This window comes from Periophthalmus magnuspinnatus, chromosome 23, assembly GCF_009829125.3.
Source record: "Periophthalmus magnuspinnatus isolate fPerMag1 chromosome 23, fPerMag1.2.pri, whole genome shotgun sequence".
In the NCBI taxonomy this organism is placed as follows: domain Eukaryota; kingdom Metazoa; phylum Chordata; class Actinopteri; order Gobiiformes; family Gobiidae; genus Periophthalmus; species Periophthalmus magnuspinnatus.
The window spans coordinates 7,644,777-7,655,625 of record NC_047148.1 but is presented as its reverse complement, the minus strand read 5'-3'; the positions used below and the strand labels follow the sequence as shown (position 1 = coordinate 7,655,625).

General features: G+C 35.6%; 1 protein-coding gene across 1 annotated transcript; it reads left to right on the top strand.

Annotated features, from left to right (window-relative positions):
* The first annotated feature begins 1,242 nt into the window (after positions 1-1,242).
* Positions 1,243-8,903, top strand: LOC117391477 (HMG box-containing protein 1-like). Its single transcript, XM_055231435.1, has 13 exons — positions 1,243-1,285; positions 2,342-2,431; positions 2,681-2,788; positions 3,309-3,483; positions 3,629-3,743; positions 3,825-3,936; positions 4,358-4,458; positions 4,634-4,790; positions 6,462-6,606; positions 6,687-6,805; positions 7,658-7,841; positions 8,075-8,216; positions 8,703-8,903. The coding sequence occupies exons 2-13, from the start codon at positions 2,356-2,358 to the stop codon at positions 8,718-8,720; spliced, it is 1,452 nt and encodes a 483-aa protein (XP_055087410.1). The 5' UTR covers positions 1,243-1,285; positions 2,342-2,355; the 3' UTR covers positions 8,721-8,903.
* Positions 8,904-10,849: the final 1,946 nt, after the last annotated feature.

The following is a 10,849-nucleotide window of genomic DNA, read 5'->3' as shown; positions in this document are numbered from 1 at the left end:
GGGCCTCAGACTGTCCCTTCAGTGTCCTTATGAGTGCCATGTTATAATGCAGAACAATACAAAAAAACAAATAAAAAATAACTACATAGGTCCATTTAAAACTTTTAAAACAAGTGCAGTTATAACTACAAATGTTTATCACCATATTATCACTTCTCTCTTCTGACAAATGGTGATGGCCAATATACTTTTTCACAGAGTGTACAGTGAATAGCTCTAAATTCATCACCTGTTATGAAACAAAGGGCTTGGTGAAAGAGTGTATCTAAAGAGGCTAAAGTCTGCATGTTTATTATATCATAAACTAGAACAGAAAGAAATGTTGCTTGAAGAAAAACATATGCCATTTTCCATAATTCTGGTATAACTGCCATTTGAATAGATAAATTACAAATAGAGTTTGAATTAAATATGGCACAGTTAGTAATAGAAGTTTTGGATCAAGGTCATCTGCTGCTGTGGACTTCTTTGGGTCTATGGAGTGTATTTAAGACCTCCATGTAAGTGAAAATCTGCCAAAGGTTGATGTTCAACAATCAATTTCAGAAGGATCATCATTATTATCTAAAACAGCACATGCAGAGATAAAATGCCGATCAAACCACCACATATTTCCTCTTTAGAATTTACAATAGCTGAATCCAATAATGTCGGGTGGTAATGTATGAATATTAGGTTCTGAGAGAGATCTTATTGGCAGATTTCTGTGACTCTCCATCAGTGCAGACATGAAGTAAGACGTTTTTGCCTTTCTAACAGTTTTGGGTTTTTTTTACGAAAAAATGCCCAATTCAAATCTGACCTAGTTATAAGCCAGTAAAAAAAATGGTTGTATTCTTGTTTGGTTGTAGTGAATGGGCAGTAGTCGATGTGTAACCTACATCACAAAACAAATCACTGCACCTGGGTTTAAAATAAAAATACATATAAAATAGCGTGTGAGAACACTAGGTAAGTTGACATATAAGACACTGTACAGTCTTTGGTTACAGCATGAAGAATTTAAATGTACTCTATTAAATAAGTACTGCTATTCAACACAATCAAAACGTTATTACGTATTTATTACTATAAGATACGGACCTAATAAAGACGTCAAACAAAAAACAAACGCAGATAAAAGACACATTAACGATATGAATGTCATAATGGCTTAAAGACCATATTAATATTTTAACCAATCAGCGTAACAGACGTTGTTGACTGACATGAGACTCAGCCAATAGGGTTTCAGACTCTGATCTGTTTACACCACCCCCCTATCCCGTACAAGGCGTCTGTTTTGGTGAGTAAAAGAAAGTTCATTGAATCAATTTATTGCCTTTTTAAACATTTAACCCTAGAATTAAACAAACCATTCGACGTGTTATTAGTAAATGTATCAAAATGTGTCAAATTATGAAGCTGACATCGTGTTTTTACAGTATAAAAAGCCCATTTGTGTCGTCGCTCAGTGAAGCTTTGTTGACGTTACATGTTTTGTTGAGAGAGCCTTTACGCAAGCGTCATGACTACATAAAACTAGTTAAATAGCTACTTATTACCGCGATCTGGTGAGTTTTTATGTGTTTTTTGAGTCCCATTGTTTTTGTTTGACGTAAAATAGCTATATATATAACTGAAGCAATTGTTTCCGTTAAAAAAATCTCTTTTATTCGACGTTTTAGTCTCAAAATGAAACAAAAACGTGTAGTGTGTAAATATAATACAAATAGAAATACATATTGCCCGTTTTTGGATTGGTTACAATATTTTTTATCGAATTTAACAGACTCAAGATTGATTATACTGTCTTATCGTTGAATGAATGGGCTCTTCGTGCGCATGCGCGAAGTCCCAGAAAGTTTATAAACAAGCGTGTCACATGATGATAAGATTGCGAAATAGATGAAACTGAACTTCTGCTTTAGTTTCAGTTTTCATCTATAATGAGACATGTGTGAAAATAAATGTGTTGTTTGGTTAAAAGCCTGTAGCTTAACCTATACTAAATGAGTGAGTGTGATGTAACAGCGTCTCCTCGGCTCACCCTAAAGACATTTATAGCGTATATACATTGGACTGGAGAGCGTTGGGTTTCCCTGGCCCTGTGGAAGGTTCAGAGTGGAATGCGCAGCACATTGTAATACATTTTACTAATGTAAAATAAACGTTTTAATAACTCACTATTAGCTTACTTTAACATAAAATAAGCCCAGTGATCCACAAAAATGTGTTTTTATGTCAATTTAATGTCTAAAACTAAGGAACTTCGGACCATACATTTAAAAAACAACTAACAAGTAAATAAATGAATAGCCTTCCTGAAGTGATTCAGATGCATAAAATGAATGTGTTTCAGTGACCGTGGATACCATGGTGTGGGAAGTGGTGACTCCGATGTCCAGTGTAGTTAAAGAAACCAGGAGTGACTCAGACACTGAACAAACAGGTAAATCTGACTAATCCATTTTAAACTAGAAACTACAGTATTGTGACATTATCAGAGCATTACACTTACAGGAAACATGCTCGTAATTACTGCCTAAAACAATGAATGAGTCCAGCTGATATGGAATTTGAAAAAGTGGGTTAGGACCTGATTTTGTTTTGTTAATTAAATAAATATTGCTAATTGCTGTTGCTATGAGAAACAAACATATCAAAACAGTTCAAATTTGGTTTTCTTTTCCTGGTTCAGAGATGATGGCTGTCGATGATGATGAACAGTCAAGAGACCTGCTTCACTGTGAGGAGCACTTTTCCTCCTCTCCAACGATACCAACCAGCGATACCTACATAGAATATGGTAACATTCAACCTGCGTTTTTCTTTTTTTTCTCAACCTAGATTTTGGTTTGACACCTTGTGTAAAAAAATCAAAAGATCCCTCTCAACCCCTCAGATTATCCCAAAGAGATCTGCATTAAAACTACTATACTGAACAAATGGAGAATGCTTCTATTATAATATTGATTTCTCATCATGAATATAACTGGAGTTGCATTTTATTTCATTCACAGCTGAGTAATGTTGTATATTTCTGCAGCTAACCAAATCCAATGCTTGCAGCCTAATTAAAACAGCTTCAGTTGCTTTGTATTATCCTCTGCTGGCATCAGTGGGACTTGTTCAGCACATACATATTCACTGGGGTCTGTGGAGAGGGTATCGTAGGTGTGATTCCCGAGTCCTGACTCTGGCAATTTGCTGCTGGTGTCTCCCATGTTTTGCCCCCATTTTATGTTTAATCCTGTCCAAAATTCTTTAAAAATGAGTAAGTAGATTGTATATGTATAGTACTAATTATAGCCCTGGTCCCATTCCAGATGACTTGCCTGAGCTACAGCAGGTCCCAGAGGAGACCCCCCTCGTATTTCAGATGGAAGCCGGAGTGTCCCATCAAGAGCTGACCTCTGACCCTGACACACAGAGACTGACCCAGCTTGCTTTGATTGCTACCGGACCACAAAGCCCCCTGTTGCAGGAAACAACACACGGCAGGTAAAAGTACACCTTTAAATATTGCCCAGTATAGTTGGCATTGCATTAGGCTGTTTTTCATACAATTTCTCTATTGATGATATTATATTGTACATGTTACTTTGATCTTCAATACTTTTCATAATTTTCTTGTTTGTTTTTTTAGTTCATCTTCTTTCAAGTGCAATAGAGATCTTCATTCATATGCTAGGCCTTTGCCTGAGCCCCACTGCAGTTTGTCTCCCTCTAGAGGCTGTGGCAGGGAGCGCAGACCCAGCAGGGTACTTTTCTGCTTTAGTAATATTCTATTATGTGGGTATATGTTATCACGATTCTACTGAGATATGTGTCTTCTCCTGCAGACAAGCAGTGAGTGTGGCTCTGCAGTATCGACCCGCTCCTCTCTCTCTGACGATGAAGACATGGGCTGGAACTTCTCCTGGCCCCCCACTGTGTGGCACTGTTTCATCAAAGGTGCTTTTATGTGCTTTTAGTTTGTTGTCTTTTTTATCTCTTCTCATGTAACAGTGAATCCTTTACCCCCATCTGTCCATTTCTTCAATAGGCCTCTACAGTTAATCACAATCAAATCTAAATTGCAATTCTAATGGTGACGGTCAAGCCTGGTTATAGATTTTAAAATGTATAGCTAGAGCCAGTATTGATCGCAATTACAACATTTTAAACTCTGCAGAGATTAAGATTAGGAGTTCCCAAACTTTTCAGAACGGTAATAAATAAACATAAAATCATTAGTAATAATTTCAAGTGTCAAAACAGATTTAAAAAAGCGTTAATAAAATATTATATATGGCACTGTCTTTAAATCATACTATAAAATAACTACATTATTAGCAATTAATTGATCAAATCTAAATATTCCTTCTTGTCATAGGCACTTGGTTACGTTTCCTTAGCAACAATAAACATGACTGGCAGGACATTGAGGACCTGAAGAGTGACAAACTGTCTGAAGAAGAGGAACAAACATTTAGAGTATGTTACTATAGAAAATACTACTACCTCTACTAATGCGATAAATATATATATTCTAACTATATATATTTTTGCAACTGTTTGAATCATATTATAGATACATGATTTGTCCCAGTGCACTGCCTAAATATGTTACAACTGTAATATATTATGTTCACTGTACCTTTCTGTCCAGAGTTATGGCTCAGAGGGACTGCAGCTGATGGAACATTCAGAGACAGTGTCATGTGACCAGCCTGTTCTCGAGTTGACCTTTAACCCCGGGCCGTTTGGACACAGTTTCCTGACAGCGCGATGCCAACTTGACCACCCGTTCTACGTCAAAAACAAAGGTACAAGACTGCATGATTTTCTCTCATTGATGATAGAAAGTAGCAATAGTTGTAGTATGTAGTGGTTGCTTTCTTTCCCTAAGTACTAGAGCAAATAGTAGTATTACCTAATTATAACACTAGGTGACAAATGACATCTGCCTGAACACTGATGCAGGCAAAGTCTCAGTCTTGATCCTGTTAGATCTGAGTGCTACCTTTGACACTGTGGATCATGGGATCCTCTTACAGAGACTAGAGGACTGGGTGGGCATCTCTGGTACTGCACTAAACTGGTTCAGGTACTATCTAGAAAACAGGGAGTAGTTTGTTGAAATTGGAAAATGTCTCTCAGATAAAATGTCCCTGACCTGTGGGGTGCCCCAGGAGTCAATCCTAGGATCCCTGTTGTTCAAGCTCTACATGCTGCCATTAGGCCAGTTAATACGCAGCAATAATGTGTTCAACCACAATTTTGCAGTTGACACGGCAGCAGGTGAATATGGACCAGTGGATTCACTCTGCCATTGCATCCAGCAGATCAGTTTGTGGATGCAAAACAAATTTCTACAGCTAAACTCAGACAAGACTGAAGTCATAATCTTTGGCCCACAGAAACATAGTCACCTCCAGTCTCTCTCTCTAAAACCTTCAAATCAGGTTAGAAATCTAGGGGTAATAATGGACTCAGACTTGAACTTTACCAGCCACATTAAATCAATAACATCTGCTGCTTTTTACCATCTAAAAAGCATTGCAAAACTCAAAGGCATACCAGTTGACAAATTTGACTGTTACTTTTACCATGGATCAGACCTGAACGACTGAGGGATTACATAGACAAAGGTATACTGTCAAAACCAGACTTGGAGAGACTTATCATGGATTTGTCTCCAGTAGGTTAGACTACTGTAACTACTGCTCACTAGCCTCTCCAAACGAGTGTTAAGACAGCTGTAGTACATTCAGAATGCTGCTGCTCGGGTCCTGACCAGAACTAAGAAGTATAAGCACATAAATCCTGTGCTCAGGTCTCTGCACTGGCTCCTGTGGCTCAGAGTATAGATTTTAAAGCAGCTCTGCTTGTGTCTCTCCATGGCCTAGCACCAAAGTACATATCTGACATGTTAGTGCCATTTGAACCATCTCCGACTCTGAGGACTTCAGTAACAGGTCTCCTGCTGGTGCCCAGAGTCAGGACTAAACATGGGGAATCAGCATTTCAACTTTGTGCAGCTAAAATCTGAAACAATCTTCCTGAAGATGTGAGACAGGCCTCTACTTTGCCAAACTTTCTTGTTCTGTAAAGCAATTTGAATGACCTTGTATTTGAATTGTGCTATACAAATAAACTTTCCTTGCCTACATTTACATGGCCAGTAAAAATCTGATAACTAGAATAATCAATTGATATATTTTTATATTTTTAGAGTACCTATTTTACAAAACAAGATACAATGAATTTTATAGCAACTCTTTCAGGTTTTTTTTTTACATTTTCTCATTCATTTTTGTCTTTGCCACTTTAGTTTGCCATTTTTTTCATAATTTTCCTTGCCAGAATAATGTCAAAAGGTGTGAACATCAGAAAGAAATCAGATTACTAACAACATTTTAATAACCCGATAAATCCAGAAATCAGATAATTATCAGATTTTGGTGTGTATGTAAACATAACCACTGTTTTCTCAGGCTGGTCTTCATTTCACCCGAGCCTGACCGTGGTGCATTATGGGATACCATGCTATGACATGGAGGTGGGAGATGTGTGTTTGCCTCCGGGACACAGAGACGCCAAACACACGGACGACTCCCCGGTGCTGGATACTTTCAGGAGGTAAAGAACATGAGGAACAGACTTTGTGCACAGATATGAAGTGGTTTATTACTGTTTTGACATTATATTTTATTTTCTAGTTACTCGTTTACCCCCCTGGACTCTTCAGCGGTGTATGTGCTCAGCAGTATGGCCCGACGGAGGAGAGAGTCTCAGTCTAGCTCTGATACAGTATCGCCAGACAGAAACACTGCACATGGTAAGTAAATGTATTTAAAGGGTTCATATTTCACTATATATTAATTTTTTTTTTATCTATGTGTTTAAACTCATACACCTCTAGAATCATTTGGATAATTTCAGCTCTAGAATTGCCAATCTCTACAAAACAAAGGGTAAAAGGTAGCTGTTAACTTGAAAAATACCGTAATATAGGACCTTTAAGAATTGTTTTTAAATATAGTTGGCTTATATTTCGCCTTTTGAGAAACTGAACACTTTTAAAGTGCACTGTGTTACTTTTATGATGGGGCTGTAATGCCTACATATCTGTCATTGCTGGTTGTTTTAAATTTGGCATTTATTCAGTTACGTTGTTTTTTATTGGACAGACATACTGTGAGCACCATGGGGTTACCTCACAGATTTGACCAGTAACTTGGCATACCTATTTGTCTCTATGTCAACAAGTTTAATGCCATATTGTGGAAAATATCAAAGCAATAACATCTCCATGGAGACAAGGTAGATGCTCTCCACCAGAAAAGTTTCATATTGCATCTTTAATGCACTTAAACATATTTTAATGAAACCAAAGGTATTTTAACATGTGTTGGGGTGGTGGGTGGGAGTGTGTGTTGGGGTGGGGGGTTGTCTGGTTATGTTTATTGATGTGTTGGGGTTGGGTTGTTTGGCTGTAGGGTGGTTGGGTGGGTTTGGTGGGTGGGACTGTTTTTAATGCACTGTAAAGCACTTTGTGTTATATCTTTTGTATAAAAAGCGCTTTATAAATAAAGTTTGTTGTTGTTGTTGTAATGAAAGACAATGGATGAAGTGTCTTACCACAACAAGAGTATGCATTCTTTGCCATTAAATGTATGTCCTCCTGCAGGCTCAGGCAGACCAGGCCCCTCCCACTCTCCTCATCACAAACCAAACAGAGGCCAGAACACAGAACCACCAGGAAGCAACGTTGCTACATCCTCTAAGAGTAAACGACCGATGAATGCCTTCATGTTGTTTGCTAAAAAGTACCGGGTTCAATACACGCAGATGTATCCGGGCAAAGACAACAGGTGCACATTCCTCTATCCTTTAATTTTATAACTATTGTATTGCCAGGAGTGCCTCAAAATTGTCTATTTGATTCACACATGATCATTTAGGGTCTAGAGTAAACTTCTGATCCAAAATTGAAAGCAAAAATGTAACTTTTACCAAATTTAAGAAACCTAAAAAATTGACAGTATGTACCCCCCTATTATTATAAGCATATTAAAATATTTCTATTGTTATTTAACTGTTGCAGAGCCATCAGTGTGCTGTTGGGGGAGCGGTGGAAAAAGCTGTGCAGTGAGGAGCGCAGAATCTTCACGGTTCAGGCCAAAGCTTTAGCTGACGAGCAGAGGAGGATCAACCCTGACTGCTGGAAACGCAAACGCACCAACTCTGTGAGTGCAAATATACTTCAGGAAAAAAAAACTGTGATTGAAATAATTATGATAATGCAAAATAGATGCACTGTGCAACTTTACTGGGGAAAGGTCTGTCCTTGCTTATCTCATGGAGACGTTATGGCTTTGCCTATAAAATTAGACAGTATGACATTAAAAATATCTATCTCAATTGAGGCAAGCAGGTGAGGCCACCGGACAAGTTACAAATCAGATCTGTGGGGTGATCCCACTCACAGTAAGAATGAATGTGTTTGTAGGTAGTTTAGAGAAATGTTGCACATTTACATTTTTAATAGTACTGTCCAGAATTAGTTCTTGGTAAAATACTGCATGTACAAAATTAAATCTATGTCTATTTGCTTATGGCTGAAAATGAATTAATAATCGTATTATTTTACCAAGTGTCTGCGGAATGTATGCACAATGTAATCAGTCTTTGGGCTGTAGCAGTAATAATATTTTTTTCTTTTTATCCAACAGGGCTCACAAGCAAACTGAACCATATAAAGAGGTGAATTTTAAGATGGCTGTGTTAAAATTCATGCAGCCAGTCCTACAGTTTCCTCCACAGATTTTTCTATTAACTATAGTGATTGTTCCTTATTTTTAAATGGTGTTTTGCTTCAATCAGGGGAATCTTTTTGTAAATATTGGTGCTATACCCTTTGAAACAACTTGATTTTATAAAATTTAGAAGCAGGAAGATTCTACCGGTATTTTGGCCAACATTGCCTCTCATTCTTACACACAGTTGAGTTAGTTGTATTAATAAATTCTACATTTGTTTTCTTTAAGCAAACTAGACAGGATACTTAACATTTATTCATTTTTCCAAATATATATATTTTTTCTTTTATGTAACTTGAACATCTATTATGGATACATTTTTTCGACTTTGTATACCATAAAGTAGGCATTAGTCAAATCAAAGTCTTCCAATATATATATTATGTGAATAGTCCTGTTTAAAATGCCAAAAGAGGCATAATTTAATCTCTCAAATATCTTATATTTAAAAAAACATTTATGTTTCATATCATAACTTTTATATATATATATATATATATATATATATATATATATATATATATATATATATATATATATATATATATATATATATGGCTAAGTTTTGTTTTAAAAAAGAAACGTTAATTGGTAACTTTTTGTCAGAAAATCCAGCACTTCATTATCCTTAAATGATGTAAATAAAATGTATAGAAACTGAAACTACAGTAAAACACATATTATTATCATAATTAGCTAGTACGTTTGAAAATCTGTCAGTGAGAAATTGTTGATATCAAACACTGGATGAAGCACCAGAATCAATAAAATCACATCAACATTCCTACGTTAGTGTCTGCAGTAAGACTTTAAAACTAACTCATAGAAAAGTGCTTCTATAATTACTCAATATAACCCCATTTGTGCCTATATTGCGAATGTTGCCATTTAAACATTAGACAAAATACATTATTATTATTATTACATAATAAATACATTTGATTGAATATATGAATAGGTCAATGGCTATATTAACATAATCATGAAAAATGGTCAAGACTGATTCAAATAAATATAGAAAATACTCTATACTATGCAAACTATTAATGTCCCCTTCATCAAAATGAATACTTGTTTCATTCACTGTTAAAAAAAGACAAAAATATACATTATACTAGACAAAATACTTTATAGACCACTTTTTGTTGAGTGTGGACATAGCCTTGTGTTTTAATTGTGTGATTTTTTTCAGTTGTTGTAATAGTTATTATCATGATATTAATTATTCTGTTATAGTTCTATTCAATGTAATGGCTTTGAAAAATGTATGTAGCTATTTATTCTAATGCACTATATTCACTTTATCTAATGGGATGTTGCAGTATATTACTGACACGTGTAATATGACAAAGATATATTTTTGAACTTTTTTCTTGAAGACATACCGATAATTAAATATATTTTTGGTTTTCTCGCCAATACGTGATGTAGGTCAAATATGGGACAATGCAATGCAATATAATGTATGACTTAATAAATGCATGATACACCCGCTTTGTTCATTCTCCAAATACCTTTATTTTGAAACAAGCATTTATTCTTTTCTGTACACATTGTGCTAAATCAGCCCAAAAAATAATTGGTCATTCAATTATAAACATCTAAATTACCAAATAGAGATTCAAAGTTATATATTTTGTGTAAATTTCTACAAAATTGTCTCATAGTAAAATAGAAATATTTAAAGGTACAATATAAACAGAAGACAGTAGTTTGGTCTTAGTGTTAATTTTGTTATATTTACATAAAAATACATGCACTACAAATAAACGAGGTTTAAGTCAGTGTCATGTGACTTGCTCCTTTAACATGATTGGCTGAAAAAATTCTTAAAAGTAGTGAGCATTTTATATAGAGAGAATATAGGGACAAACTTGTAATGTTTTTAATATAATTGAAAACCTAACAGCATACATTTTGATTTTTTAGATACTAGACCATTTAAAATGATGTTCAACTGATTTAAGGTCTATTAAACATTGTGCTTCATAGACATTCCCACCATATATCTTATTTTGAAACCATAGCATAATAAACATGCTAATTCTCCAGCTAGGTAA

Coding starts and splice junctions, on each gene's coding strand:
- LOC117391477 (XM_055231435.1), top strand. CDS start 2,356: ATGGTGTGGGAAGTGGTGACTCCGATGTCCAGTGTAGTTAAAGAAACC. Junction 2,789..3,308: donor CGATACCTACATAGAATATG/GTAACATTCAAC, acceptor GTCCCATTCCAG/ATGACTTGCCTGAGCTACAG. Junction 6,806..7,657: donor AGACAGAAACACTGCACATG/GTAAGTAAATGT, acceptor GTCCTCCTGCAG/GCTCAGGCAGACCAGGCCCC.